General features: G+C 46.8%; 1 protein-coding gene across 1 annotated transcript in view; it reads left to right on the top strand.

The window, feature by feature from the left end:
* YME1L1 (YME1 like 1 ATPase) overlaps positions 1-24,982 on the top strand; it is a 465,708-nt gene that overhangs the window by 57,914 nt on the left and 382,812 nt on the right. The window contains exon 5 of the mRNA XM_086941610.1: positions 11,706-11,815. Within this exon, the coding sequence (XP_086797736.1) occupies positions 11,706-11,815 (110 nt within the window). The remainder of the gene's footprint in view (positions 1-11,705; positions 11,816-24,982) is intronic.

Genomic DNA, 24,982 nt, shown 5'->3' with positions numbered 1-24,982 from the left:
AACAATACAAAGTAGATGACAGTATAAATTCATTATAGAAAAAACAATTTCAGCAAAATTTTACCACAAATACAATTGGTCAGATTTCATAGATATTTAACAAGGTTAAAATTGTTAAAACAATAAATAAGTTTCATGTCCAATTCAATTCAAAATATCTTTATTCGATTGTTTCGGTGCAATCATAAAAGTACAGATAAAATATCATAAATACATGTTTATATAAAAATACAAAAGTTTATTATATTCATAAAAACGAATACAGAGGGCAAAAACAATTACATTTTTGTGCAAGTTAAGTGTCCCTACGTTTCCTAATAATCATTACATTTTTTAAAAACAAAGTTGTTGTTGCTACAGATACATAATTGTCTAGGGCTTGAATACTGATCATCGCCACACGACAATGACAGAGTCCTAATTCTCTTAAAAAGGCAATAAAACAGTTTTTCTCATTTCATCATATAATTTACAAAACAGAAATACATGAATGGTACTCTGGGGGGAGATGTTATCGCAAGGGCAGAGAGGTAGATTGTGCGTCCAGTTATTAATTGTAGGAAAACTAACCAGTCTGTGGAAGATATTCAATTTGAAACGTGTAAGCAGAAAACGCTCATAATTGTTTGTTACATAGATTAAATAGGGCTGAATCTTAAAAGTTGCTAAAACCAATTGATGCTGCTGAATAGAAGGTTTAAGGACCTCCGCAGCAGTCCTATTGGAATCCAAAAGGGCTAAACACTCTTTCTTCAGATCTTTCCGTGAAATTGCTGAAATGTCTGTGGGATTCAATAAGTATTCTACTCTCCCAATATCTTTTAGGAAATTTAAAACCTACTTCACCCATGGGATTTTTGTAGCACCCTCCAATTTCAAAATATCTGTCAGGACATCTCTGTTTAAGTGTGTCGCTTCTTGGGTCCAGAGTCTATGCCATAGCAAAACTGGCTCTATTTTAATAAGATCAGTAATGTAACAAAGGCCAAGTGCTGAATGACAGTTAAAATTAGATGAGCTTTTGGGAAGTGCCAATATATATTTTAAAAAGGAATTTTCAGGAACCTGTATGGGCGCGGGGTTAGCAAAACCCCAGACCCCACTGCCATAGGTAGCGCCAGCTACACATTTGGCTTTATAGATTTTAATCAATTCCACAGGGGGTCTAGGTCCTAGCTTACTGGAAAAGATTTTGAGAGCGGCAGTTGATCTTAAAAGCTCAAGTTTTTAACAAAAATAGCTTGAGACCACATCTCATTTTGGGCAAAAAGTATCCCAAGATAGGAAAAGTGTTTAGCAAATTCCAATTTTCGCCCCGCTATGAAGATTGGTCTCTTGGATTTATTTTGCCTGCCACAATACATAGTGAAAGTCTTGGATGTATTGACTTTCAGGCCCAACTCTTTCATAAAGCGTCAGAAACTACGCGCTGTAAGCCTACGTGACATTGGTACAGCGTCGTCAGCGTACAAAAGTGCTGATATTGGGCGGCCGCCTACAAAGGGAGGGTCCGAACTATCTTTGCACAAGACTCCGTTTATGTACAAGTTAAAAAAGAAGGGGGCCAGGACACAATTCTGCCTGACCCCTCTCCTGATTGGTATTGTGTCTGTGTGCTCTCCGTTTAGGCCAAAACGTACGCGGGCCAACGCGTTACTATAAAAACGTTTAAGATAATTAATAATGTTGGATTAAACCCCAAGATGTTCCAGTATAGACCACAGTTTAGAATGTACCACACAATCAAAAGCGGCCGAGAGATCCACAAAGCCCAAAAACAAGTTGCCCTGTTTTGCCCTCGTGTATTTCCCGACCAACATGAGCAAATTCAAACCCTGCTCTACTGTCCCCAGACCGGGGCGAAAGCCATACTGAAGATCAGACCGGACAGAGTTTTCCTCAGCCCATTCCAAAAGTCAGTCTAGAATAATTCTGTCCGCAATTTTAGTAAAGGAGTCCAGTAGGGAAATAGGCCTATAACAGGCAGGATCCTGTCTATTTCCCTTTTTGTAAATCAGGACAATTACAGATTCTTCCCACGTGGGCAGGAATTCAGCAACGCAACTAGCGTTAAGCACCTGAACCAGAAGGGGCGCCCACAGAGCTAGAATACTCTTAAATAGGTCTATGGGAACCCCGTCTGGTCCAGGCGCCTTTGGCCCTTACTTCTACTCGGGGCCTTTTCCACCTCTTCCAGGGTAAAATACAAATTACTATTAAGGGGATGGCCGTCAAGGGAGGTCAAAAACCCCACTTGACCTTCTTCATATTCTTCTCCTTCATAGACTCTTGAGAAGTGTCTGACCCAGTCTGAGTTGCATATAGCAATATCTATTTTCGGACCAGTCTCTTCACTAAGAAAGGGAGTTCTCACAATTTTCCAAAAACTCACACTGTCATTTGTTGTGGAGGCTGTATGAAGAGCTCCCCAGGCTTCGGACCTCAGAGTATTTTTCCTATCTTTAATTGCCTCTTTGTAATCTTTCCTAAGTCTGCGAATTTCCTCGGTTGATCTAGGTTTATTATGCAGGGCCTTTTTTTAGAGTTGCATAAGCCTTGGTGCATCTAGAATCAAACCATCCTCCCTCTTTCTTCCTATTCTTAAATTGCCTAGTAAGAGAGTTTTTAATTAAACTCCATATTACCAGGAAGGATGCAAGGCAAGTTTCAGGTGATAAATCTATCTCTAAACACTTATTTATTTCTAGGGAACATTTTTCAATCACTGTTTTAATTATCTCTTCCTCATTTATCATGGCCCATTTTAAAGTATACCCATTGGTTTTGCCAATTGTCAAATCAGCATCTAGGCTATTGCATTCTCTATTACTGATTAATATTGAAGCAGTAGGTAACAAAATAGACAGGCATAATGGATAGTGGTCACTCAACGCTATATCGGGAACGTTAAAGGAGTGGATTCTGTTCCTGCAGTTATTAGAAATAGTGATAAAGTCTATAGTTGTGGAACAACCTCTACCATTAAATGTTGGAACTACTATCGGAGCGGAAATGCACATTTCATTTACGAACCCTAAATCAAAATTGACTAACAAGAAATTAAATTGATCCCCTAGAAAATTATGCTTAAAATGAAACTGTCCCTCGCCTTCATCCCACGCTATGCCACACCTATTATCCTTAGTTAATTCGCACAAATTACAGTTAAAATCTCCTAACATGATTACCATCAATTTCTGTTTAAATTTTTTTTCTTGCGAAGGAAAACCTTGGTCAATTTCCTCAAGACACTCATAACATCGTCAACAGGAATATTATTATATATATTAGCAACAACAATCGGAGTATTACAACCCAGATCAAGAACCAACATTTGAAAGTAAATGTCTTTAACAGGTTCGATAGTTTTCTCACACTTTAGTTTGTTTGATAAATAAATACTCAAACCCCCCTTAGGTCTCCCATGAGGAACGGCTACAGCTGCAGTACAAAATGTTCTATAGCCGTTCAGGTGCACTGGTTCAAGGGTCCATGTTTCTTGAAAACAAAGCAGGTCTTGCAATTCAACGAAGTCCCTCCAGATAGGATGATCAATTTTAGATCTGATACCAGCTATGTTCCATGATGAAATTTTGAGAACCGGTGGATCTTTTGAAGGAGTAGACAGGGCTACTGGGGACAGAGGGATAGGGCTAACATGTAAAGGGGGGCTAGCTGGTTATCCCCCAACCCGTGTCCACTCCCCCACCCTCCCCCCGGGCTTCCCACCTTTACACATAGTTGACACTGATAATGGTGTGTTCTCCCCAAATACAGCTATGTTTTCCCTCATGCAGAGTTCACAGTAAAAATCTTTGTCTGTACCTTGGACAGTGGGGTTAATAGTAGTTAACCTCAGTCAGTCAATGTTTTCCAGACCGCTAAGAGTGTAAAAATAATTGAATGTAGGAATTCCATAGCTTCTAGCCCATGGCTCTTCCGAGTTCCTAGTCGGGTAACTGACAGGAGCAATGCATCTATTTAGTCGAGGAGGAGGGTAAAAGTAGCCAAGGGGAAGAAGGTTAACAAGAAGTGGGTCGTAAATCCCCGTGGCCGCTCTCTCCATTACAGTGTCAATCAATTGAGGTGATCAAAATGATAAGACCGCACAATCACCCCTCAGTGTTTTAGTTGAAGTGCCTATCCATCTTGCTCGTCTAACCATTTTAAACTCTGAGAAAAGATGGTTTTTAAGTCCTACCCTGGATGACAAAAAGTAAAGGGATGTATTTCTCAAGATTGCCCAATTTTCATCTGTATTAGGTGGTAAATGTAAATGTAAATGTACATGTGTTTGACCTGGGGTCTCCAAGTCACATAAGGTAGGTTGGCACTAAATAGGAAGGCCTAACTCCAAAGTACATGTGTTAAGTTTGCGTCTCACCCACTCAGTAACTCAGTGCCCATCCATCCAAAAATGACACTACACCTTACTTTTTATAAAAGTAGAAAAGCTTTATGATCTCTTTTGTTGTTAACTTCTTACTTTGTGTTCAAATGCTAAATCAGTACCACAGTTACAATGAATTCAGTGTATTTACGCTTCTTGTTTCTGTAAACTTCCTCACTCCCTCCTTCTTCAGTTACTTCTGCATTTCTGGCTTTACATTAAAACAGTTTCAACCATTAATTCACAATACACCCTGGCTTAACACCCTGGGAATATCCAGGCAATAGGAATCTGGTATGATACCTTAGTACCCACCGTGTGACACTTTCTCTACAATCAGGTGAGTAACCCCAGGGTTTCAGATGCCAGGTTCAATGCTGCAATCAGCTCATTTATAGCTAACTCGGGTGTTTGAATAAGGCAAGGTCAAAGTTTTTCCTCCCCTTCCACCTCTGAAAGAGAATACAAAATTAGACCACAATCCCCATCTTTATCAGCCACAGGGGTTCAGTTTTCTTCAGCACAGTTGCTTTCCCTTGCTTCACTTATTCTTCTTTACTCTTAATCTTGATGACTTTTAGTCTCAGTCTTCCCCAAATCTGTCAGGGCTGGCCTCTCAGTTATCCAAGGTATTCGGGGTCAAGAAAGATCTCCCTTTGGTATCACGGTTGTTCCCCAGTCATACAACAACTCCCCCCTGTCTCCACCTTACTTGGGGGCCAGTTGAGTAATGTGCCGTTTCAGCCAACCAGCCCTTAGTCACCAGACCTCCTCTCCCGGCGGCTCCTCCAGCGTGGGCCGGGTCAGTTGTTCTCTAAACCGGCACCGAGGGGAGGCCTGCCTGGGACTAGCGGTGATTCGGCCACTCGCGCCGTCTCCTCAGCTTCCCCGATGATCGCGCCACTGAGCAGGCGCGGGGGAGCAGTGTCTCAGCAAGGAGATGCCTCCCTTACTCTCCTCCGGCAGTCAGGCACACCGCTTCTGGGCCTGCGCGCTGATCGGCGCTACCTCGCTCTCCACAACCGTCGTCCACGCTACCCCTGGGCCTGTGCACTGATCGGCGCTACTTCGCTCTCCACCAGCAGTCGGCCCGCTACCCCTGGTCATGTGCACAGAACGGCGCCACTTCCGCAGACACTATCCTCTCCACCAGTGACTCTCCGGGCAGCACAGGTTGCCTAACTTATTCCTGACTCCCTCTCTTGGGAACCGGTAAGGCGGACTAGCGGGGCTTGCCACAGTCAGCAGGCAGTGTCCATGAAGGCAGGGGAAAAGGGGGACCCGAGGGGGCCAGCAGAAATTACGAAGCCGCTTCCCTCAGATGTCATAAACCAACGTCAGGGCTCTTTCAAGGGTTAGGGGGGGAACGTCCTCACGAAGAGGTTGTCTACCTTACAGATAAACTAACTACTTCTTGCGCGCCTACCTCCCCACGCCACTACCTCACTCCTCAAGCTCTCTGGACTTCACAAAATGGCTACCCTGTCCCTGGCCTTTTATAGGCTGACCAACAAGGGTCCAGCAGGGTCCAGAAGATTCTGGAAGGTCCCTATTCTAACCTATGGGTCTTTCTCCTAGGGTGGCAGTTATGGCAGTTAATGGCCACCATTTTGTGTACCTCCTAGTTTTTAGTCAGTAAAGGCACCTAGGCCTCAGGAAAAAGGACTATGAGGCAAAAGAGCATCTAACCCCCAGGTCAATACCACAAAAAACCAGTGGACATAAAAAGATAAAAAGGTTTGAGGGTCCAAAAAGGGGGACAAAATAAATAATTAATTAGGAGGGACTACCCAAAGGGCAGACAGGTCTAACAACATGTATTTATATGGCGCAAATCACCGACCCGGTATCTAAGCGCTTGCTTAGGGAACCCGTCCTGGTATTCCCCTGTGAGATAACCCCGGCAGGGTATCCACAAGGTGAAAGCCAGGCATCCCACCGCGAGGGGCCGTTGTGGAGATTAAGCAAGCTATTGCCCAGAGTCTCAGAGTGTGAACCCATGAATCGAGTAGGCACCGGAGCGAGAATTGTCGAGTCCATGGACATTTTAGGAATCAAGACCCCGCCGTGCCGGGAATTGAACCCTGGTCCCGGGCTGACCTCTGCTTCCAGGTCTGCCTCCTCTAACCAGTGAGCCACACTTCTCCTGGTTGAAGTGGTTCTCCAGGTGGAAGTGGAGGTACATTTGCCAAGACCACAGTATACGGTGTTGCTTCTGGTGGGAGATTTAAATTAAAGAGGTTCGGCGATACTCCTTCCTCAAATTGATCTTCTGATGTTCTATGTTTATGAGATGATATGAGCGAAGGTGCATTTGGGGTACAGAGGGTGAGTCAGCGGGCCCCTTATCGTGAGTAATAATATCTCCTCTTGAGGTACTGTGATCAAGTCGATCAGTAGGTTTTGAATTGGTATGTTTAGATTTAGCTAGCACTTTGGATGTTGCTGATGTTTTAACTGGAGCTACCACTTTGGATGGGGCTGGCACTTTTGCAGAAGCTGGAGTGCCAGTTTTAGAACAAGTAGCACTAGGGTGAGGTAGGGGCTTAGTCTTGCTTGGAGACAGCTGTTTATCAAACTTACCCTCGATATTGGATTAGCCTCAATTCTGTATCTTTGACCTTTAGCGTAATCGGTTCCAAAAAAGTCGTTAAAAGAGTTTCCATTCTTTGCCAAAATGAATCATCTGTTAAGTCCCTATTAACGACTAAATGGGGGGACATTCATTGGCTGACCATTCCCCTCACTTACACTACTCCCATTTAAATTTCCTGGGACTTTACTCTCTTTAAATTTAATGTTCTTTTTATTAGTTTATTAGTTTTACTATGTTGCCTTGTTCTAGCAGAGTGTTTTTGCTTAGATCTGGCCTTCTGTCCTCTAGTTCTTACACAGGGGCTGTCACTGATATTTAAGATAGAGGTTGGACTTCCTAGAGTATCGTGTCCCTCGTTTTCTAAATTCTCCTCGTTTAGAGGAGTAGAATCATTGTTCTGATACTGTGACGTAAAGAGGGAGTTACAGATAGCCGAGTAGTTGAGGGCAGTAGGTCATTTACATCTGTTGAATCCCTAAGAGACCTATCATTTATTGGTGTTATGCTATTTCTTCTGGGTAAAGCAACAGATGAGGGGGCTAGCAAGGTTTCCTGGGAGTTGGTTGTTAACATAGACATGTTTGGGTTAGGTAAAGGGGGAAGGAAGCCAGGTGGCAAAGAGAGACGTCTTTCTGTGCTTTCAATAGCAGAGGCGACCACCCCAATTGTCTGCTGCAGCATTCGGTCTATTGCTGTAAGTGTGGGTAAGGGGGGGTTGACAGTAGCTTTAGTTTTTCCAGTGGTATGGGTGGGAGTATTTTACCCCATGTTATTTAGTAGTTGATCTAGGTTTATGTAAAAGAATAATACACTAAGCAAAATATGGCTAAAACCTTACACTAAGGAGGTACATATTACTACAGTGATTGCATCGAGAAAAGAATGAGAATAAAGATAGTACGACATTAACAAGAAAAGTCAAAAAAGTAATAGTTACTTCTGTGTGAGCCGCAAAGTGAAGCAAGTGGGATTATAGGTAGAGGGGGGGTAGCCCAGCCCAGCCTCGGCCTGCCACAGACGGCCCGCCCTTTGCCCGGGCTTAGCCCCGGGCGCTCCAGCGACTCGGCGGTGAGAGATCTTTTAATGCGCCTCCGGGCGCTCTAGTGACGGCGTCAGAGTGCGCCACCGCAGGTGGTGTAGGGATAGCGAGTCCTCCGCTCGGCGGCCGCTAAGATGAAAATAGCGGCGGCGGGAGGACTCGCTCTGCAGGGCGCTGACGGGTACCGTGAAGAACAACTCGGCAAAGGCAGGTCCTGATGGCTGGTCCCAGCAGCAAATGCAGATATTGAAGCCCCTAAGTTTCATGTAACAATTTAAGAACATGTAAAAAGGGACAATGTGTAGCCATGGGCTGGAAGAGCATGCTTAGGTTTATACGATTAGTGACCTACGCTTGTGCCACATGGCAGCCAGAAATTCTGAAACGGCAATTACAATCTGACCAGTTGTGTCACTTTTTAATATTCTAAATGCCAGCATGCATTGGCGGAAACCTAGGTTTTTGCATAAAGGAACAAGCCAATGCTTCCTAGCCTTGTTATAACCTGGGCAAAAGAACAGCACAAGCAGTTCGGTTTCAGAGTCATATTTACACGCTCGACAATTTTTGGGGGCAGAAGGTGACCACCTGTTGGTGACAGCTCGCAGTGGCAAAACACAGTGCCTCCACTGAACATATAGTTTTTTTGCTAAAAGAGGATAAATGTCATCTAAGAATTTCTCAAATAGATAAAAGTCTTTGACCAGCAGGAAAGAGGCTGTTGTAGAGTCAGTTAGGGGATTGCGTTGTGCAACATTAAGCCTATCGGCACAAAATATGCTCATGAGTTGGGTGCGCGAATGTTTTTTGCAGCCCCGGTCTGGGTCAGACCATAGATCAGAGATATCTAACCTTGTTGGTTAATTTCTTATGTAAACAAGCCAGGGAATATTCCCAGAGCCTGTAAAGGACAGAATCTCCTTAAGTTCTTCTCTATATTATAACCGCTCCGGGGTGACCCAGAGCCTGCGCCAAAATCTGAGGGGTTTTAGTGCTAGCTCTTCATTGATCTGTCTGATTCCCAAGTCACACCTTAGGGGAAAAAGTGGGGTGCTTAACGTTAGTGCTAGTAGCCCTCTTAAAAATTTGTTTTCTGTCCTAATGATTTCGGACCTGACGGAATAGTCCCAGAGTACGCCGCCGTACATGATAGCCCCCTTTGCTTGCGCCTTATAGACCTCCAAAGGGGGTCGCAGGGGTTTGATTGTGGACTTGTTAGCTAGTTTAAGGATTCCACCCGAGAGTTGGGCCAATTTTAGCTGTGACTTAATCTGCTGGGGCCCCACGTAAGATTTTCATAAATTTTGACCCTGAGTTAGTCAAAAGTAGTTACCCTTTCTAAGAGTGTAGCTCCTAAGCTAGGATTTGGCCAGGTAGTTCTCAGGGGGTTGAAGATCATAAATTTTGTTTTTAAAGAGTTGATCTCCGAACCTCGGATAGTGCAGAATTCCTGAAAGCCGTCCAATATTCTCTGTACCCCCATGGGGGTTTTAGACAACAAAAGGGTGTCGTCGGCGAACATAATTGCAGGTACCCTGGTACCTGCCAACTTTGGGGCATCGTTATGAGGGACTCCATTAAGATGGTTGATTACTCCATTGACGTAGAGGCAGAACAGGGTTGGTGCAAGCACACATCCCTGCCTTACCCCCCTGTCAACAGGAAATCTAGATGAAAGTGTGCCATTTTTCCCACATCTGACTTGGCCAAAGTTGGCCTCATGCAGCCTCATCAAAACAGACAAAAGGTGCATGTGGATGCCAAGGTCCAGGAGGACAGCCCAGAGTTTGCCCCTGGGAACAAGGTCAAAGGCGGAGCGAAGGTCAACGAATACCATATAGAGGCTGCCACCCTCTATTGTCACTGTTTTCCAATATAGGAGTTTTAGGCGAAAGATTTGGTCCACAGTGGAGGTATTCTTTCTAAAACCCGCCTGATAGGGACTAAGAATTGCAGACTCCTCTATCCAGGTCTGCAACCGATCCAGAATAAGTCTAGCAAAAATCTTCTGAGGGACGTCAATGAGGCTGATCGGTCTGTAGTTGGAAGGGAGCAGAGGAGAGCCCTTTTTAAATATGGGCACTATCTCTGCGCCCAACTAAGTACAAGGAACCGTCATGCCTCTAAGAATTGCATTGAACAAAATCTGGAAGTATGGACCCAAGATTTTAGGTTCCTGCTTGAAAAGATCCCATGGAAGTTTGTCCAGACCTGGGGCTTTGCCAGATGCAAGTTTGGAGATGGCATTACATACTTCCGGCACTGTGAATTCGATCACCTTAGGCTGCGATGTTAGTGCAGCCTGGTCGGCTGAGTCCTGGGTGTGGTCTGTAGGACCCTCGGTGGAATGTAGAGCCCGATTGTGACCTTCCCAAACTTCTGGGGCTATGTTCGATCCAATTGCTGCTTTCGGCTCACTACTACCATTATTAATTATAGTCCAAAATTTACGGGAGTCTTTGCTTTCAAGCGCCAGTGATAAGCTGGACCATTTTTCGTGATCCCACTCTTTCTTGGCGCAATTGGTCAGCCATTTGTAGTGCACCCTCCTAGTTTTGGTTGCAGCTCTATCATTGTCTTTTATGGCCTGCAGTAGCTCTTTTTTTAGCCTTCCTGCATGCTGAATTGAACCACGAGAAGTGGGGCGCTCTTTTTACCCTCCCTGACAGCCAGGTTTAGAAAGACTCCCTCATTTAATATCTCCAGTTTGGATAGATAGTCATGGGGTAGAGGTTGGCTAATTAGCATTGCAATCTCGCTGAGCAAGGGGATTATTGAACTATAAAGTTTCCCTAGTTGTTCCGGATGTCCCACTAATTTGTGTCAACTAACTCTACGCCTGTCATTGGAGAGGGTGAGATTACTATCATTAACATCAGAGGATGGAGCATCACTCCTGCTTCTATAGGGTAGACCCAGTTTTAGGATAAGGGCATTGTGGTCACTGTCTGCCCTTGTAACAACATTAAAATCAATGACCAGTGGCCAATCTGTATTAGTTGAGACAAGCTAAAATTGATGGAACGCAGTGAATTTAGATTAAGGATTAAGTATCAGGAGTTGTTCAAATTGATTCAAATATTTCCACTCTTCAGATTTGTGATGTTTCATTAAAAAGCCCCAGCACATTAAATATTCCTTTGTAAATGTATAAAGCTCAAAACATAAAAATGTCAGTTTACAAACCATCGCAATCATAGTTAAGGTTTAGTTTGTACTGGAGCACATGTTGTGCATAAATATATTACCCCTCCATACCTTTTGTGAAATCTCCAGTCTTTCAGTTAAGGAACTCCCCCAGATTGTGTGCTCCTTTGGTGTCCTCTTTCCAAATCTGCAGAATCTTTCAGTGGTTTGAAGTAATTTAACCCACCACAATTGTGCTATAGAGCCATAACATCTAATTTTTCTGTGTTTTGCAAGATCCACTTTTCCTAACCAAGCATCCTTGTTTCTTACTCGGAAAGATATGTTTTTTTTGGTATGAAATAGATAATTTATTTCACTTTTCGTTTTCACTGCAAGCCCTTTATAGGAATGCTAGTTGTAGAATTTTAATAATTGGTGTCCTCTTCCTTCTTATTGAAATGAAACCAGTATTTTTTTTAAGATATACTCTTGACTGCATTGTTAACTTTAGGATACAAATAATTTATACATTTATTCCAATTATTATTTAGTGTACATGCAGACCCGAGGCTTTAAAACTTTAAAATCAAGAACTAGGCGTTTGCAGTCTACATCTGAGCGAATTGCGGAGTCAGAGTATGTTGCTCCTTCTTTTATGAAGGTAAGTTTAGAAACCATTTTTCCCACACTAATTTGCTTTCTTATCATGTGCAACATCGTGCTGAAGGGCCTTTGACATGGATATAAGGTGGCAGAGGTCAGTGAAGAAGTTAAGTAGATATTCATTATATAGTAAAAGTAGACGTTACAAATTATATTGTGCATTTTGCAAGGACAAACCACTAGGACCTAATAGTGTGTAGTTTTCTCTTATCAATTTTGCAATACTTTTTCGCAAACTCTGATGGTGTAAATATATCTGGAAATATATTTCTACTGATAATTACTGTAAGGAAACAGCCTTTTTTGCAGGATTACCTCAACAATTTGTCCACACTTTGACTGCTAGGCACTAGTGAAACAGCTCTGAAATGTCTTGAGCACTGCTAAACAAGACTCACTTCATGTTCTCTGACCCTTAAACTGGTAAGTTTGATTTTGCTGTCCCCAGGTGCCATAGCCTAATTTACTTTTAAGTCCCTAGTGTATGGTATCGGGGTACTCTGGGCCTGTAAGAGTGTCCCACTTGGACTGCAGCATTTGTGCCAACCTGCATAGGACAAGGTAAAACATGGGCCCCAGTCTGCCACTGCAGACTGGATGGGCAGTTTAAAACTGCTTGCTCGACTTTGCCATTTAAAGTAATGGCGAAGGCCAAACCTTCTTTTTAACCACATGCGTGCGGGGGTTATTTTTGCGCTACACAGCTTTTTTCCAAAAGCCGAGTTACATGACGAGCTCAGCTCGTCATCCGCACACGACCACCGTGGCTGATGACGAGCTGAGCTCGTCATCAGCATCAAAGGGGTTAAGGTTTCGCCTGCACAGCGCTGGCGCTTGATTGCAAAATCTCTTGTAAATGAATAAATAAATAAGGGAGCTTAAAGCCCGTCCATTACTAACCATTTTTTTGCTTGCTTGTCACTCTTTTCTTTGCTTTCTATTGGTTGTTGTGAGCAGTTTCCGTTCTCCCTCAGGCTTTTCTTTTGTTGTGGTTTCTGTGGAGCTTGGCGCAAGTGCCTTTTCCTTTTGAACTCTTCATCCGCTGCTTCTTATGTTGCTGGTTGCTTTTTCTTTTCATCCTCCTCCTGCCTTGTGTTTCAAACTCACTGCCCTCCTGCTGCTTTACTTTTCTCTGTTGTTTTTACACCTTCCTCCCCCATCCATTGTGACAAAACTTGCCCCCTGCTGTCCATTATGTCCAAAATTCTCCATCCTGCCCTCCTCCCACTTGTCAGTTGTTGTTCTCTTTATTGTAGGTTAGGTGCTTAGAAACCGTGAATGCTTTGACAGCTCACTAATGTTGAAAGGGATGGACTTGCAATCACTGAACTGATTTGTTGCCTTTTTTTTAGTTGGACGCCTAGTTAGGTTTGGAACTCTTAATAGCATTGCTCCTTGTGACCATGGGCATTACCCCTTCAGAGCACTGTGCACCCTGAAGTGGGGCTGGAGGTATGGTTCACAAGAGCCTCATTGATGCCCGGTAGCTCCTTCCACTCATCCCTCACTTCCGCCCATATCTTGTCCTCCCCTGATCAGCTTGGCTAACTTGAGCTTGCAAACTTACTCCAGTATTGGAACTTTCATAGATTCCCATGCTTGTATCCTTCCCCGTCGTCGGAATGGGAGTCCCCGGTATACATAAAATAGCAATAGAAACCATTACTAGAACAGAACGTAGGCCTAGGTCCATTTTTGTTCTGCAACCTATCCACCTCTTTTTGTGAAAGAGACCAAAAAATGAACCAATCCGATTAGCCTAACCTCTTAGAACTCTTCTGAGAGAAGCTCAGAACCTCAGATTTGTTTCCGCACGTTGTGCAAGGGAGTCTTCATTGAGCTCTGCTCCTAGTACTTTGATTCTACAAACTTTTCAACAGCTTTTTCTTTAACCTCTTGGATGCTAATGACAAGGGTAACTCGTCATGAACTTTCCATTCATTTCAATGGAAAATTAATGTAAATATTAATGGTGCCTTAGCACTGAAGGGGTTAACAAATTCTTCAGAATGTCGGATAAAGAGAAGAAGGCCCTCTTTAAAGCATGTGCTACTTGTTCCAAGAAGAGATTATATATTGAAGACAAGCACAAAGATTGTATTTGCTGTCTGTACCCAGACCACAAGGCTGCAGACATGCCGCACCTTCTCTACCAAGATTCTGCGTGATCGTGAAGGGCGTCTTTTCACCTGGCTCCAGAAGTTAGTCAAGAAAGGAGCCAGTGTCCAGTGACAGCGACAACACATCTTCTGCGACCTCTTCCAGAAGGTCTGTAAAAAGGGTTAGATCTTCTCCTTCGCCTTCTGAGAAACGCCTTGGTAAGGCCTTGAAAAAGACCTCTGATAGGTCTAAAGGGCTTAGTCCTGTCGAATCTCTTCACCAAGGTGGAAAGGAGAGGGAAGGACTATCAAAAAGAGTAAGTCTTGAGAGGAAATGCAGTTCTGTTCCTACAACGTCTCCTCCTGCGGTTTCAAAGACTTTCAGAAAAACATCATTGTTGACTTCTGAGGTGAAAGCATCTGAAAAGTCCCACTCGTCGACGAACCAGTCCTCGATTCCATCGACAAAAACACCAAAGGTACAGTCTTCATCTTTCACCCCGTCGACGGGCTCTTGACAGTGGTTTTCTCGTCATCGGTATTGGCACAGGGCTCTGTCGACAAGTTTGACGCTGGTGGTATTGGTATTGTCGACGATGGTGTCGACGATGACGTCGTCGAGGATGTCGACGAAGAGTGTGACTGCGCCAACAACATCGACAACGACTGTGTCGAGACAGCTGCGTCGACGACGTGATATCTTCGTCGACGATTCTTTCTTCGTCGTCGACGGTCCCGTTGACTTCGTTGACGGTGGAAAAATTTAAATTTTGCTTAAACGTCAAATCACACCGGAAATGACTTTGCCAAGGAGGGGGACACCTTTACCTCCTGCATTTCTCCTCGAAGAAGAGGAATTGGATGTAGAGGAAGGACCTTTTGGTTATGCTAATAGCCCTACTCAGCTACTTGTCAAATGCCAGGACACGGATTCTGAAGGGGAGTATGAGGATTTTGAGCAGTATGGTCCTCCCTCTCAATACCAACAAGACTACCATCAAGAGATGGTCCAAATGCCTTCCTCCTTACTGACAGACTTACAAGCTATGCTCTTGGATTACAGGAAAAGATTTGCAATACAGCCTCCTATTCCAGTAGGAGTGCTGGTGGTTACTACTGTTCCTCTTGCTCGTCCTGTGGCCCCACAATTACCACAGCGTCAGCCAATGCTGGAAGCGCAGGATGTTCCACCTGTTGTGCCTACCGTCCAGGCTGACACGGTCATTCCTGTTCTACCTCGCCTGGAGAAAAAATATAGCCCAGCCTGTTTGACCGGCCAGCCTAAACCAGACTTAGTCATCTCGTAGGCCACCCAGAGGAAATCTAGAAATCCTTCAGCTCCCCTTATCTCTCCTCCAGATAAAGAGGGTAGGCGTCTGGACAATGTAGATAAAAGATTTTCATCTATGTCTAGCCTGCTGGTCAGAGTAGCACATTTTTGGCTATACCTGGATGATACGATGGCCAGATTTGGTGCGACCTATCCCCCTATCTCGATCAGTTGCCGGAAGATGGAAAGAAAGAAACTAAAAGGATTCTCCAGGAGGGTGAAATAACATCGGCGGAAATCATTGATTGTGCAATGGATATTGCAACAACTACTTTTCTCTCCTTGGCTGGAGTGGCTGTCCTTCGGCGACAGGGATGGTTGCTGGCTACTTGGTTCCGCCCGAAAGTCCAGAATAATATTTTGGATCTGCCTTTTGAAGAGGAAGCTCTTTTTGGAAAACATGTAGATGATGTGCTCCAAGATATTAAGAAGGATACAGGAACAGCAAAATCCTTGGGGGCTCTGCAGTACCGCTAGTTCCCATTCCGAGGACCGAGGGGAAGAGGTAACTCCACATACAGGGGAGGTTATCAACAACAATGTTACTCTTCGTATGGTGCCCAGTCACAATCCTACAAGCCGAACTATAATCAGAGGCAGAATCAGACTTCTTTCTCTCACTCCAACAACAGAGGAAGACAAGGTCGCCAGGGCAGAGACAACTCTAAGCACCAATAGCGGCTTGCTGGCTCTGACTACTGCCCCCTCTCATGGTGTATCATCAGTGGGAGGCAGAGTTTCAAATTTTCTCCAGAAGTGGCCGCAAATAACATCGGACCATTGGGTATTTAACATCATTCATTACGGCTATACCCTGGAGTTTGTCCAACCACCACCACCCAAGCCCCCTCGTTCCACGATATAGAAACACCTACATCTGCTACGGTTAGAAGTCCATCAAATGCACCTCAAAGGAGTTATAGAACTGGTCCCTATCTTTCTAAGGGAAAAAGGGTGTTACTCCCGGTTCTTCCTGATCCGGAAGATGTTAGAGAAGTGGCGCCCTATTCTAGATCTGAGAGAGCCCAACACCTATCTCATCAAACAACCCTTTCGGAAGGTTTCTCTACAAGACATTCTTCGACTTCTCAACTCATGGGATTTCATGGCCACTCTGGATCTAGAGGACGCTCATTTTCACGTACCCATTCACCCAGCTTACAGAAACTTTCTTCACTTCACAGTAGCCAAGAGCCATTTTCAATTCAGGGTTTCTTCCCTTTGGTCTGCGTTCTGCTCCACGGATGTTCACAAAGGTATTAGCTCCGGTAGCAGCCTATCTGCGAAAACAAAAGCTCAGGTCTTCCTTTACCTGGATGACAAGTTGCTAAAAGCTCCTACCAGACAGGCAGCACAAGAATCAGTCATAGCATGTATTTGCCTGTTTGCCAATTTTGGCCTAACACTCAACGAGCAGAAGTCCTCTCTCCGTCCGTCAAGGACAGCCAGATTTCTGGGAGCCATTGTAAACACGTCTGTAAACAAGGCTTTCCCAACCTTGAAAAGGCAGGAGAAGCTAATGTCCATGGCTTCCTGATTGCTAAAAAGGTCACTTTCAATTCGCCTCTACAAGTCCCTGCTTGGTTCCATCTCCTCATGCATACCCCTGATGCCTCACTGCAGATTGCGGATGTGTCCACTCCAGGAAGAGTTAGACTTGCAGTGGCGCCAAGTCGACGGATTCTTTGACGACAAGATCTCCACTACCGAGGCCATGAATCTCCGCATCATGGTGGATGACCAAAGAAAACATTTCTCAGGGTCTCTTTCGGGCTAGCCTCGGCTCCGCACATAATAACTACGTACGCCTCTCTTGAAGGCTGGGGAGCAGTGTTACAAGACCTTCGGGTAAGCAGCCGGTGGTGGCCTCAGCATCGTCTGTTGCATATCAATCTGCTGGAGCTCAGGGCAATCCACCTAGCCTTGCAAACCTTTCTTCCACGAATACAACAGCCTACAGTCCTTATTCATATGGACAACACGACGGCCATGCATTATATAAACAAAGAAGGAGACACCAGATCTCGGCTGTTGTAGCAAAAAGCCCAATCAATCTGGTAGTGGGCAATTCAACAGGAGCTATCACTCCGATTGGAACATCTTCCAGGTGGCCTCAACAAGGCAGCAGACACGCTCAGCAGACTGAAGTCGGTCAGCCACGGTGGGAACTGGACAACCTCACTATACAGAAGGTTTTTTACAGATGGGGCCCACCTTCCATAGATCTTTGCCACTCCGGAGAACAAAAAATGCCGGTTCTATGCAACCAGAATTCGCCATCCGGGATCGTTTGGGGATGCGCTTTCGATGGCCTGGTCAGGCGCATTTGTTTACACTTTTCCCCTATTCCTCTGATCCCCAGACTTCTCAGGAAACTCAAAGCAGAACCGTGCAGGATAATTCTAATAGCTCCTGTGTGGCCCAGACAGTTTTTGGTTCACAGAACTTTTCTCCCTGGACCTTCCTCTTCCTTTGCAGCCGATTCCTTCGCTGCTGACAATGTCTCAGGGCCAAGTCTGGCATCCGGATCCTCAGTCTCTTCAGCTCTCGACATGGCTGCTGAGCAGCAAGAATTTCTTGGTCTGAATCAGCAGAATGTAAAGAGGTGCTGTCTTAGGCAAGAGCCCCAAGTACGAATAACACTTACAGATTAAAGTGGAAGCGGTTCTGTATTTGGTGCCAGCATAATGGCCTCCATCCTTTCAAATCTGAACCGCATGAAGTTCTTGCATACATTCTATCACTAGCAAAAGCGGGACTTGCTCACTCTTCTATCAAGGTGCATCTGGCGGCAATTGCTCGCTTTAGACGCACGTCTTCAGGCCCTTCCCTCTGGTCGGCAAGGGTCATTAAACAGTTTCTCAAGAGATCCTCTCCCCGGAAGGTAGCGCTTCTTCAAGCTTTGACTTCTGCGAGGCGTGTGTGAGAAATGCTGGCTCTCACCATTCAGGAACCCTTTCTACAGTTCAAAAAAGGAACTGTAATTCTACGTACTAACCCAAGATTCATACCTAAAGTTCCTTCGGACTTTCATTTGAATGAACTGATAATTTTTAAGGTTTTTTCCCTCAACCGACTACTCCAGCAGAGAAAGCACTTCACTCTTTGGACATTCAGAGGTGTATAAAGTTCTATCTTCAACGAACTAAAGACTTCAGAAAGTCTTCTCAAATGTTTGTGTCATTTAGTAACCCTCGTAAGGGTTTTCCCCTCTCCAAGCAAAGGATCGCTCGTTGGATTACCAACATATCCAGTATGGCACAGAGTAGAGGGAAAGCCCATGGAAGGTAGAGTCCGTGCTCATTCCACCAGGGCGATTTCTTCTTCTAAAGCCCTCTTTGCTGGTGTTCCTATCCGGGAAATCTGCCGTGCAGTGACCTGGAGCAGTACACCTACGTTCACAAGGCATTACTGCCTGGATTCTGTGACGCAGAGTGACACAGCAGTCGGCCAAGCAGTCCTGAGGAACCTCTTTCAGTAGTGGTGAGCTTTCCCTTTCATCCCTCCTTCCATGTAACTGTTTTATTGACTCTGGCACATTTTGGAACCTCATGTTTTCAAAAGTTTCTAAGTATGTTATTGAACATTGAAAATGTCTGTATTCTATATTTTCTATGCCTTTGTTCCTAGTTTGATATTGGTCATAGTTCCAAAAATGTGCGGCTAACTGCTAGCTATTCTGATACAAGCATGGGAATCTATGAAAGTTCCAATACTGGAGTAAGAAAACAAGTTACTTACCTGTAACTTTGGTTCTCCAGTATTGGAAGCTTTCATAGATTCCCATGCGACCCAACCGCCTCCTCTGGGAAAGCTCAGCCTCTTCCATCTTTAGTGGTTTGGTAACACAACGGCTACGAAAATCTGAGGTTCTGAGCTTCTCTCAGAAGGGGGCTAAGGGGTGAGTCTAATCTGATTGGTTGTTCATCTTTTTGGGTCTCTTATACAAAAAGAGGTGGATAGGTTGCAGAACAGAAATGGGCCTAGGCCTATGTTCTGTTTTAGTAATGGTATCTATTGCTATTTTATGTACACCGGGGACTCCCATTCCGACAACAGGGAATGATACAAGCATGGGAATCTATGAAAGCTTCCAATACTGGAGAACCAAAGTTACAGGTAAGTAACTTGTTTTCTTCTAGTTCCTGTTTGCTTTGGCATTTCTGTGCTCGTCCCTGTCGCCCCTTGTGGGTAGCCCTGTTCATGTGAGTGTTAGACCAGCTATGTCTGCCCTTTAGAAACCTGAGCCTATCTATGGGCCTCTGAGCCAGACCAGCCCTACCCTGGATGATTGGACAACTTTTGGAATGAAACCCCTCTACTCTTTACTCTGGCAATAGGGGGTAAAACACATGGAAGTCACAGGACACCGTCCCAGGACTCCAAACCTTCAGGCCCCAAGCCTCTCAGTGGGCCCTGTATCCGTCATCCTTTAGCAAGGGGGGGGCGTGTATGTCAGCAGCCCCCTGTCCCTCACAGCACACACGCTCCCTGGGATGCCCTCAAAATGCGGTGTAGGCCCTCCCTCAGTAGGTCTTTCCCACGAGTTCTCTATGAAAAATCACTATGGGGTGGAGGCGCTCATCTATCTATTGGAATTAGACATTTGAACTTAAAACTTGACTTCCGGAGCCTTTGAATCTACTTTTTTATTTTAATACAATTGATTTTTAACCTAACAATGTCGTCTTTCTTAATCTCTAATATTTTATAGCGCATAAAGCGAACACTGCCATCTCTGGGTGCTCAGTAAATTGGTGCAGTTATTAAATATGTTTATTTTATCAACCTCCGAGGGATACAAAGCTGGGTTAATGCACCGCAAAGTAAAACTTAATTGACAAATCGTATTTTAAAACAACACCATTTCAATGTGGAATTATAAACTGTGGCCAAAGGACCTCTGGCGCTGGTGCCGATGAAGAAGGACCCCGCCACCCCTCAGCCCCACCCCAACCCCACGCTCTGCAGTGTGACCAGTGGCACCCATTCACAACAAGGTGACCTGTTTGGCAATAATTTCAGCTTCTATACCTTTTGATGCTACTTCCAACTCAAAACTGTGTTTAGTATCTCATGATGATACAGATATTCAATCACAAACAAGTACACTGATATCTGGATGCAGTAATAGTAACAACTGATCACATAACTTGGGCAGGCGTGTGTGTGGCTCTGTCTGTCTGTCTGTGTGTATGTGTGTGGCTCTGTGCGTGGCTCGGTCTGTGCACGTGGATGGCTCTGTCTGTGTGCGCGTGGGTGGCTCTTGTCTGTGTGCGTGTGGGTGGCTCTGTCTGTGTTCGCGTGGGTGGCTCTGTCTGTGTGCGCGTGGGTGGCTCTGTCTGTGTGCGCGTGGGTGGCTCTGTCTGTGTGCGCGTGGGTGGCTCTGTCTGTGTGCGCGTAGGTGGCTCTGTCTGTGTGCGCGTAGGTGGCTCTGTCTGTGTGCGCGTAGGTGGCTCTGTCTGTGTGCGCGTAGGTGGCTCTGTCTGTGTGCGCGTAGGTGGCTCTGTCTGTGTGCGCGTGGGTTGCTCTGTCTGTCTGTGTGTGCGTGGGTGGCTCTGTCTGTGTAGGTGGCTCTATGTGAATTGCTCTCTGTGGGCGGCTCTGTATGTGTGTGTGGGTGGATTTGTGTGGATGGCTTTGTGTGGGTGCAAATGCAATAGGTCTCGCATTTGCGAGCTATTAAGCTATTGGCATTGTAAATGACAATGTCATTTATTTATGTTTTCAAAACAAAAACATAAATAAAAATAATGGCAGCCGGGTGCAGAGGTAGGTAGGCCCCCTGCCATCCAAATGAGAGGCAGGGGGCCTTCGGTTGGTGCCTGCTGGCTAGCAGGCCACGCGGCTGTGGGAGCTGGGCTCCTGGTCACTTGCTCAGGGCAAATGGGGAAGTAGGATAGGGCAAAGGTTGCACGGCTAGAGGCACTCGGGCGGCTGGGTGCAGGGTGCTTTTGAGCCGTCGGGCGCTCAATGTTATTCAATGGGAAAGGTAAAAAGGGAACAAAGGCTGCAGACTAGGGAATGGAGAGTCTTCAGGGGCTACCAACACTTCGAGAGGTAAGTTGGGATCTTGGAGCACAGGTAGGTACCGCAAAGGAAGGCATAGGGCGCTGCAGGGCGCCAGGTGCAGGGGTGTCTTTGGGTGTCGGGAAAGCTTACCATCAGCTGGTCGCGGTTGGAGGGCCCCCTGGTTCTGAGTCTGCAGGAGTCGTCTGGTTCGTCGAGGAGGGTCTTTGGGTGCTGGGCTTCGGGTCCCAGTTGCTGGGGGGACTTCCTCCCGGTCTTGGATCACTCTGGCATGGGCCAGGCTTGGTGGGTGCAAAGTGGGTTGGTGTTGAGCTTCCTGGCTGGCACCAGGATGTTGTTTGTTGAAGCAGAGCCTCTGCTTATGCAAGTCCCAGTCTTTAGGAGAGTCAAGGCACGCAGGTTCTCTGGGTGTCCCAAGGTTGCTGTCCGCAGGAATCGCCGGGATTAGGCAGGAGCAGAGTCCAGGATCGACAGGCCGGTAGGGCTGGGGCCAAGTCTGTTGGTGTCGTCCTGTTAGAAGCTGCACGGCGGGTCGTCTTCTTCTTCTTGATCTTCTCTCTTCTTTTCTTTTCAGGATCTGCGGAAGGACGTTCAGGGTGCCCCTAAGTACTAAATTTAGGGGCGTTACAGGTAGGACAAGGCCAGGGACCAAAAGGTCCCTGTCCTGGGGTGGGTACATCCCCTAGCCTGTTCCTCTCCTGTGGGAGGAGGGCAGGAGCCTAGCTGTGACTTGACAGGGCTCCCCATCTTCAAGATGGCCGGAGCCCGGGGTCGTGCTTCACCTCGCCTCTCTCACCTGTGGGGTGGGGTTGGCGCAGGCTGGCACACCCCCCTTCCTGACTTAGGGTTTCCCGCCAGTCTTCCCGCCAGAGTGGGGGTCAGAACCGGTGGGGGCCAGTTGCTGAGTACAGCAAATGGTCTGGAGAAGCTCACAGAGGCGGCATGCCTTTGAAGCTTCCCCCTGCGTATCCTGGGGAGGAGACCTACACCTCGCCCAGGATGTGCATTGTTGCAGGCCCAGGAGAGCGGGAGGCTCTCCACCCAGGGGTCCAGCAACGTGTCTGCTGCAACATGTCTGAGTGGCAGCCTTGGCAGCCACTAAGTCCAGACGTGGATTGTAGGTTAGGTTTTCAGGGGGCATCTCTAAGATGCCCTCTGGTGCATTTTATATTAACCCTTTCGATGCTGATGACGAGCTCAGCTCGTCATGATGCACAGTTGAGCTGTGCTGATGACGAGCTGAGCTTGTCATGAATATAGCCAAAGAGTAATTTCCAGCACAGGGGGGGAAAACGCCTAGCAGCCAAGGTGTTAAATCCCCTCACTGGCATCAGTGCAGGTTTTATGTGCTGAGAAGTTTGGTATCCAACTTGTCAATCTTCAGAGTAGCCATTATGGTGCTGTGGAGTTCGTAATGACAATCTCCCAGCACCATATACTCTTAATGGAATCGCTGCACTTACAGTGCCTTTGAATGGCCCTGGGTACTGTAGGGACACAGGGCTCATGCACCTGTGCCCACACCACTGGCATTGGGCACCCAGCTAGAGGGGTGACTGAGGTGTTCGAGGCATGTGGGCTGCTGAATTCATATCTGTGCATAGTCCGCCACCTAGTGTTGGGTCCGGATGATTGCACATTGTTGTCCTGGAAGAGTCTTCGACGTGCACCCTGTGTGCAATACCTGCTTGTCACCGGATCACCGCAAGGACACCTGTATGGCGTGTTCGAAATTCCGAAGCAAGAAGACTTTAAAGATCCGCCGGGCCAATCGGCTCCAGGCTCAGTTGTCTGCTTCGGCACCCCCCACCAGATGACATTTTCCAGGAATCTGTCGAGGGAGAAGACGACGTGCGAGGGTCGGACTCTGGGCCCGCGTCCGAGGAGGAGACCTACGACGCGGGTGAGGAGGACTATAACGAAGTCTCCGACGAGGTAGGGGACGACGACCAGGCTTGTGCCACGATGGGAGATAGCTCGGAGGAGGAGCATCTCCATACACCCTCGGATGCGAAACCGAAACTGAAAGTTGCGCTGGTGAAGAAGGTTCTGGAGGCGTCAACTTCCAAGAAAACCAAAATGGCCGACTTGAAGAGCCACGCCAAAATGGCCGACCCGAAGCCCTCTGGGTCGGCGCCGAAGGCGAAGGCCCCCGACGCGGCTGCGTCGGCGCCGAAGGGGGTCATGGACCCGAAGACGGTTCCGAGGAAACGTCAGGCCGACGACGCGCCTAGACATGGGGCGTCGGGGCCGAAGAAGAAGTCTACCGGTGATCAGGCTCTCGAAGATGAGGGGTCGCTCGAGCCGGTTCAGCCCTCGGCAGCCTTTACGAAAAAAGTGGGGGACTCCTTACAGCGGATCCGGAAGTCCACTGAAGTTCCTGCTCAGGACACCGTAGCGCCTACGCTCACGCCTAAGCCTACTAAAGAGCAAACTCCCATTTGTTTTACCCTTCCACCCAAGTCGGCGCCGAAGGCCTTCGCGCCGAAACAGGGCGGGCACGCAAAGGAGGTATTGACGCCGAAAGCTGCCTTGGTGGTGTCGAAGCTTCGGCTCCAACCGCTTGCGGTGGAGGAACGTCGTGAGGTGATCATCGACGCCAACACCGGAAAATTGTCGCTCCTCAAACGAAAGATTACGTCGGAGCCGGCCTTGGAACCGTTTAAGATTCCGCTCAAGAACAAGAAGTACTCTGCGGACTCTTCGGCTCTGATGGAACCTGTGTCCCCACAGCCCTTGGAACATTCGCCGACGCATTCCCCCGCGCCTGATGCGGACGAGGAAGATGCCGAGTACACCTATCCTGCGTACTCGGATCCGGAAGAGGAGCCTGTGCCCTGGGCCGCAGGAGGCGACGCAGAAGACCCGCAGTCGGGTCAGGACACTCAACTTTTCGCCGCCAAGACGTCCCCGACAGAGGACTCGGCGGCCTTCAATGCCTTAATAGAGAGAGCTGCAGCGAACCATGACGTCGAACTGCACTCGGACCCCGTGGATGCGGACTTCTTAGTCGACACCTTCTCGGTAGCCGAAAAGCAAGTCAAGACACTACCGATGCTTAAAGGGGTGCTGAAACATGCACAGGAGGTTTTCAAGGAGCCCACCCGGGCGCGGGTGGTCAACCCTCGCATCGACAGGAAATATAAAGCGGCGCCCACGGATCCCACGTATATTAAGGGACACTTGCCATTGGACTCCCTGGTGGTTTCCAACGCTCGGAAGAGGGCGAATTCGCAGACTACTGGTGACGCTCCTCCCCCAGACAAAGAGTCCAAGATCTTTGAGGCATCAGGCAAACGCATTGCTGCACAGGCAGCTAACATCTGGAGGATCTCTAACACCCAAGCCCTGCTTGCACGTTATGATAGGGCCCACTATGACACATTAGAGGCCATTCTGCAACACTTGCCTGACCAATACAAGGAGGCGGGAGAGATGCTCATTCAGGAGGGTAAACTCATTACTAATGCATCCATCAAATGTGCCCTAGATGTGGCAGACACTGCCTCCAGGGCTATCAATACATGTGTTACTTAGACGCCATGCCTGGCTTCGAATCTCGGGGTTCAAACCCGACATCCAAACCACGATATTGAGTCAAACAGTGAATCCTGACCATCTGTTTGGCCCTGAGGTGGATGCCTCCCTAGAAAAGATGAAAAAAGATACCGAAACTGCCAAATCTATGGGGGCTTTACAAAGTCAG

This window comes from Lissotriton vulgaris, chromosome 10 (assembly GCF_964263255.1).
Source record: "Lissotriton vulgaris chromosome 10, aLisVul1.2, whole genome shotgun sequence".
NCBI lineage: Eukaryota > Metazoa > Chordata > Amphibia > Caudata > Salamandridae > Lissotriton > Lissotriton vulgaris.
The sequence above is the reverse complement of the archived record's forward strand: the minus strand, read 5'-3'. Positions and strand labels throughout refer to the sequence as shown.